Source organism: Opisthorchis viverrini, assembly GCF_000715545.1.
Source record: "Opisthorchis viverrini unplaced genomic scaffold opera_v5_82, whole genome shotgun sequence".
Taxonomy (NCBI): domain Eukaryota; kingdom Metazoa; phylum Platyhelminthes; class Trematoda; order Opisthorchiida; family Opisthorchiidae; genus Opisthorchis; species Opisthorchis viverrini.
Genome location: NW_008751738.1, coordinates 914,466 through 921,407, shown reverse-complemented (window position 1 = coordinate 921,407; position 6,942 = coordinate 914,466). Strand labels below are relative to the sequence as shown.

General features: G+C 44.4%; 1 protein-coding gene across 1 annotated transcript in view; it reads left to right on the top strand.

Annotated features, from left to right (window-relative positions):
• Positions 1-5,398: 5,398 nt before the first annotated feature.
• Positions 5,399-6,942, top strand: part of T265_04774 (hypothetical protein) — a gene marked incomplete at both ends in the record, with an annotated part of 25,530 nt that continues 23,986 nt past the window's right edge. The window contains 3 exons of the mRNA XM_009169599.1: positions 5,399-5,537; positions 5,579-5,825; positions 6,481-6,572. Coding sequence (XP_009167863.1) covers positions 5,399-5,537; positions 5,579-5,825; positions 6,481-6,572 — 478 coding nt within the window. The remainder of the gene's footprint in view (positions 5,538-5,578; positions 5,826-6,480; positions 6,573-6,942) is intronic.

The window sequence follows — 6,942 nt, the reverse complement described above, 5'->3', positions numbered from 1 at the left end:
CCTTGCGGCTTCGAGAACCTTTACTTGCATGAACATTTCGGAAATGTCTGCAGCCACAGCTACATAATCACTCCGGAAGCGCAATTGAACTCCCAAAAAACTCGCAGTAACCTCGGGACTTTGATAAAATCTATCGTTCAGGGAAACACCCTCAAATTTGGCCGCGCAATCTGAGACAACTCGCAGCTTTTCTGGTTTCTTGGGGTTCAATGCGGGGTGGTGAGGTAGATACCACTTCCTTTTGTCCCCTGATTTAGATTGATGAGTGGGTACAGTTTCGAAGTAGCCCTTAATGAGGCTATCGTTCATGCGTTCTCTGTATCGCGCTAACAAAGTCAGACCCTTTGCAAAACGCCTTCTCATATATTGCAAGCGAGAATGGGCTAGACGATAATTATCGGGAAGTCTTTCAACCGTTCACCACGGTAATGGCATTTCGTAATGACCGTCCTTGAATACTGAAGACTCTTCAACGATTCGAAGCGCCTCTTTGTCTTCATCATTTTGGCATAGGCCCGGAGTCTCTAAATCATTGAAATCAGTCTCATACAGAGCCTTTAGGTGAGCGGTGATGTTATAATTTTTCGTACTTACATGGTGCACATGCCTCAAGACTATATGTCCTATGGGCAACAGACCAATTAAAACCCGACCCGAAGGTGTCTTTAGAGCGTAGGTTTCCTTCTGCTTGCCCAACCTTTTCTCCATAGGCCAGTATGCCTTTGGAACGTCTTCTCCTGTCAATATTCTCATACTCTTGTCTGGAAGCTCCACAAAGGTAGTGTCCAAGTGATCATATTGGCTAGCTACCTTCGTTGGTCTCATGACCGGTGGGCTGATGGGCAGAGAGCGTATTGCAAACGCTCGTCCAGCCGCTACGGTCTCACCTGAATCTACCGATTCAACCTCGATTCTGAGACTTGCAGTCTCCACAGTGGAGGTCCCACTCACTGTAGATAAATTCAAAGTTGTTGAGGTGCCAGTCAGACCAACCTCATCAAGTTAGTCTTTCGTTACCAATGTTACGTCCGACCCATTATCCAACAACGCGTACGTGAGAACGCTGCCTTGCGGACCATTCACACGAACCGGTACGACGCCAAGGCAGGTTCCTGATTCCGTCTGAGATGTCGAGTTACACAAACCAACCAGTGTGGTTTTGTTGGCATCTGGCACTACATGCAACAGATGATGGTCAGACTCCAAGCAGCTCTCTATACGACACTTCTTGGAAGAATCGCACTCGTTATTGGCATGGCCTGGTTTTAGGCACATAAAACATAACCGCTTCATTCTCACCACACGCCATCTTGCTTGCATTGGCAAGTCAGTGAACCTACGACATTGCACCAGTCCATGTCTTTCGCTGCAAAAAGGGCACGAGTCATCGGTTCTCTTCTGAACGGAAAATACACTATGGCACCTTTCATTGCCCACCCGATGATGCTGCGTTTGAGGACGATGGTGTTTGAGCCTATGGTAAGCGTACCATAGCGGCTGCGAGCAATGCGGGCCTCTTGAGAGACGAAGTTGCATAGGTCAGAGAAACCTATCTGTTTTCCAAGGTTGTCCATAGAGTCGGCCAACCTTGCCCAGTTCCGACGAGCATCCCTCAATAACGTACGGAAAATACGCTCTATGGTTGAGACGAAATTCATGTCACTAGTATGATTCATCCGACTTAGAGCAAGGTGACAGTTTTCAAGATTTATCGGCAAACGAGACAATGAATCTGCATCGTCATGGAACGGTTTCAATTTCTTGAACAGGTCGTCCAGTATGGCTCTGGCCACCATATGTTCTCTTCCAAAGAGATCCTTAAGTATTTCCCTCGTTCTAGCGTAAGCAATCTCGGGAGGCAAAATTACGCATTCAGCCACGGCTTCCTTCGCAAGACCTCTGCGGTAATGAATCAAATATAGCATCCTCTGTCCACTATCTTGCACTCTATCCTCTATGTAGTATGAACTGTTGAATAAATCTCCAATAGAAACTTGGGTTGCCATCGAAGGCCTCCAAGTCCACTCTAGGTGGGTCTGCCTTAACCACGCAAGAAGTCGGTTGGACCGCTGGTGCCTCACATATTAGTGTGCTACTTACTATCCCGGCTAGGTAATCTTTTACCTTATCCTGCGGGTCAACCTGCACGTCAACGACGGAATCATCGTCCGAATCCAGCTCTAACTCCGCTAGACGCACCTCATTACGCCCCCGCATAAGCTGCAATTCTCTCTTCATTTCCTCTGCCTTAATCTGCGCTCGCAATAACGCAGCTAACATCATCTTTTTATGCTCAGCTGAGTCAGGGCCAGGAGATGAACCGATAGCTAAAGGATTGCCAGAACGGCCAACATGTCTCGATTCCTCCGGTAGATAGAGATCAATTGACGGGGCTTTCCCCATCTTCTCCGAGTTCGTGGATCGTTCAGTACTGCGTCCGTAGATCGTTGGGTACTGTGTCGGTAGTCCGTTGAGTACTGTAACTATTGAGTACTGGAACCATTGACTACCGTGACGGCTATCTGCTTTCTGAGTTTGAGTCACGCGTGCCAATCCAGGAAAACGACCAAGAAATCCGAATTCTGAATCACGGTACTATTGCAAATATAATAATATACATATTCAACAAACCTCAACGGATTCTCCTCTGCAGATACCGTAGGGTTACAAAATAAGTCGGGTAGAAGATCCACTGGAACCCGGAAAGCTGGAGTTTATGACCGAGACGTTGAAAGAGCGAATCCAGTGGACACCTGGACAGCAGCCCCCTCCTGACCCGATCTTTTGGTGATAAGAAGGTTAGGGTCGAAGTTTCTTGAGCTACTGACAGCATATATGGCGCAGCTGGAATTGGTGAAGGTATTGTGTCCGGCGAGGCAGGCAACTATGATCAACGGTATAAGGTGCCTGTATGGCCTCAAAATAGACATCAAACTCCCTCATACCCGAGGTGGCATGACCACTCCTAATCTTGAGCTACTGACAGCATATATGGCGCAGCTGGAATTGGTGAAGGTATTGTGTCCGGCGACTCAGGCAACTATGATCAACGGTATAAGGTGCCTGTATGGCCTCAAAATAGACATCAAACTCCCTCATACCCGAGGTGGCATGAATATCCACTCCTAAGGAAGAAAACCTCACACATGTTTGTTTGAAGTTTCGTAGACGGAAGCGAGTCCCACAAAATCATTTCGCACTTGCTATGGCACCGGTTTTGAATGTGATGCAGCGGATTCCACTTTTCATAATACTTCCTGGTATGCAGAGCGCAGTACGTGACCTTATGCTTGTTGAATAGCTGGGTGAGTGGCTCAAGGCTCTCGGTCAGATCCTGGTAGGTAAATTTGTTACTTCTTACAGATTTGTGGTCCATGGAGGGCAAAGTAGCTTGTAAATTGGTAAGGATGAAGAAGAACGTCGGGATGTGGTGAGGGCGGGTTAAGCGGGTCTGACTCAAGAGAAAATCCATCCAGGACGAAACCCCACAGCTGAATGCCGGCACCAGACTGTAGTAGATTGAATGGCTACAAAATTGTCTATTACCGGTGTGGATAGTACTTCGCAGAACGGAACCATCCAGCTGGCTTGTAGCGGTTTCATTTACCCGGAACTTCCTGCTGTCCAATTCACTCGACGCGCTATCATTCAATCGCTACACGCAGCCGTGCATCAATCCTGTCCGTTCATTTAAGCAAATAGTCCCATCTCGTCTGCTATGCCCTCAGTGTCCTCTGCACTAGGTCGCCATACCCGATATTTTTAAGTTGAAACAAGACGCACCCAAGCCCTAAGGCGTGTACAAAAATGTTATGTGCGCGATAGTGACGCGAGCCGTGCATCAGCTGATATTGACACGGTACTCACCGCGTACTGCCCTGTTTATAGGCCAGTACAATTCTCGCGACACCATCCGAAGCATTGTATCCCGTCGGATAAATGGCAAACAAGCCTTCAAGGTGAGCAACCAGAAATATTTTGGTCATGTTCTGTGGTTATGCCTCAACGGGTGTACCAAGATATAGTTATCATTAAAATGGGAATGATTTTCACCTAAGACTGACTAGGAACGAGACATTTCGGGAAGGTTGAAAAATGATACAAGTCATAATATGGACCAGGACAGTTCGAAGAAACGGCATGAAAAGATGAACTTGAAGTAGTCGAAAAATAATACTATGATTATACCCGGTGGCCGCGTATACAATCCAGCAACTTAACATCCGTTCTCCCGAACCAAGTCAAACCTGACCTTGAAAGCTGGTTTAGTGACATGAATACCTTAACCCCTGCCACGCGATATTTCGATTTCACAGGTGTCATTTTTTTGTAGCTTTGATTTCTATAGCGTTTTTCTCTACTATTCGTTTTGATATGATTGGTAGAGCTTCAAATTCATTCAACAGTTCTCGTGATTAGACGAATTCTTCGTTGAATATGTTACGAAAACGCGATATACGGTGATAGCCGTACGTGCAACCAGTCCCCCATACGAAGCATGATTTTCCAGGATATGTCTGGACTAGGTTAGCGGCACTGGATGAACAGCCTGTGGGAATTACTTGGATTTCTAACTCTCCTTCATAGTCTGTCTCCCTTCATGTATTTACTTCATATGAATACAAAATACACATATATGGGCTGATGCTAGTGCCACAACCTCGGAAACAATTTATCGTTAGTTCATCACATACAAATTGGACCTGCACGATGAGTACCGCATTTTCGACTGTATAGTTATACATAGTCGCTGAATGGCGCTTTAGGTATCACTGATTTGTGTCAGCAACACTCCCATCACATGCATGTTGGGACCGTGTAAGTCACCGGGGATTATATTTTAAAAAGCGTTACTCCTTACGCAAAGACAGAGAACGACTGGAACAAACACTTAAAAGCGCTGTTGCAGTGTATATAAACCAAATAAAGGTTCTATTTATTATTAAAATCCTACGGAGCCTTTCATGAACTCCTCACAGGTCACAAAATGAAAAACCGAAAAGTTGTGGTAATAGTGATATTCACATATATGTGTATAAAAGGTAATACTAGTGGAGGACATCTGTTGACGATTCTGCACACGTTGGAAACAATCGCGTTTTGAGAACAACCCAGTGCAGTGTCTTCTAACGGCCCGTCTCTATTTCAAAAATGCCCCTAGTGATTCACACGATTCACGTTTGTTTCACAATTTCATTCATTTGTTGAGCTACCTGCAGATTATGGTCTGGTAAGGAGATGTAGTTTTGTGTTGTATGGTGTAAAATTTACTTACTACACGTCTTTGCGTACCATCTGTGCCCTACACAGAGTCTCTCACTAAGAAACCCCGGTGTTCGCTTCGGCAGCTTGAGGGTACCATATCAATACCAAAACTTCATTTTCCATAGTTTCAGATATGGGTAAATCAGAACAAATCGAAGATAGAATCGAACCAACGGATGGGCTTTCAACCAATAATATTTCCACTGAGGTAGGAAACAACGAGCAAGAAGATGTGAAAACACTCAATCAGGACAGTAGTGCATCCTCACAAGGTTGGTTTGCATTAAACTTGTCGCAAAAACTGACACTTCAGCGCAAAGAATAGAAAACGTCCGGACATCTTACGAATGCACTGACCCAAGTCAAATTAATGACGATACGTCGGAAAATCTGACATTGCTAGGTGAAGGAGCAGCAGTGAATACAAATGCCTCTGATATTTTCAACGTCGACCTGTCCAACCTTCCATATCCTCCAGGATATACAATAGTTAGCCGACACGAACCAAAGCAAGACCGAGCACCTCAGAAGGAAGAAGAATCACTTTACAAAGGTCCACGGTATGTTGAGTCGCGACAGTATACAAGGTATCTTAGGAAACGTCATAACCTTTTAAATGCCCTCTCTAAATTCATTCAGTAACTATTCCTTTTGATGTGACTTAAGTATTATATGAACGTTTTTTGTTTTCGCAGCCACCAAACTAGTGATTTTGCCTTTGTTGCGGTTTAAGAGAAAGGGCTTATTGTCGCAATCTGGGAAAATCTTTGTCCCAGGTGGATGAAAACTAATAGGAAGCTTTGAACTCATACGGCGATACTGCCAGGATTAGGGTTGGCTGTGCACAGAACTTGAACAAATGCCGTATATTGATACTTATTTACAACGCCACCGCGTTTGACTTAATGGGTGAATTCTTCGAGTGATTTTTGACCTCTGTAGGGAACGTTCAGGAAAGTAAATTCACCAGGCAGTCTCTCTCTGCCAGTTCTGAACTGCACTCCGTTGAGTGGGTCTCAGAAAACATGTTTGTCAGATATAGGTTTTTTGCAAAATCAAACATTTATTATTTGAGTTGAGCTAAATGCAGCAAAATGATTGAAAGTTTGCAGGCCTTACATACCCTCTGAACAATATATATATATATATATAGTATATCGTCTCGTCTCGAATAAGTCAGACAATTCAGGGTTAATGTGTGTTCTTCTGTTTAAGGATGACGAAAGAATTCTTGAAAAAGCACTGCGCGAAAAACAAGTTGTATCAAACACCGCATCTAAATGATGTACTTTATCTGCACTATAATGGTAAGTCATTACATAAACGCCGTTTATAAACAGAAGCGTATTCATACACAGTTTGTTAACTCCGATCGCAGTTTTCCTAGGAAAAAGTGAATGCCAGGTATATCATATGGTATATGTTGCCGGAACATAATACACTCATAGCTTTGGAAAACTTGTTGAAATATACATAATTCCTCCCCAGAGAGCAAGACATCTCGTGGTCAGCCCAGATTACATTCTGTTTGGGAGGCATAGATGTGAAATCAACACTGGCAGTTCAACTAGATGCCAAACGACGTAATAGAAGAAGCATATTGGAGTCGTTTCAGCATGACATCGGTGTTCAACACCGAAGTTTCACTGCCTTACGACCATGATTTATTAAAAGCCT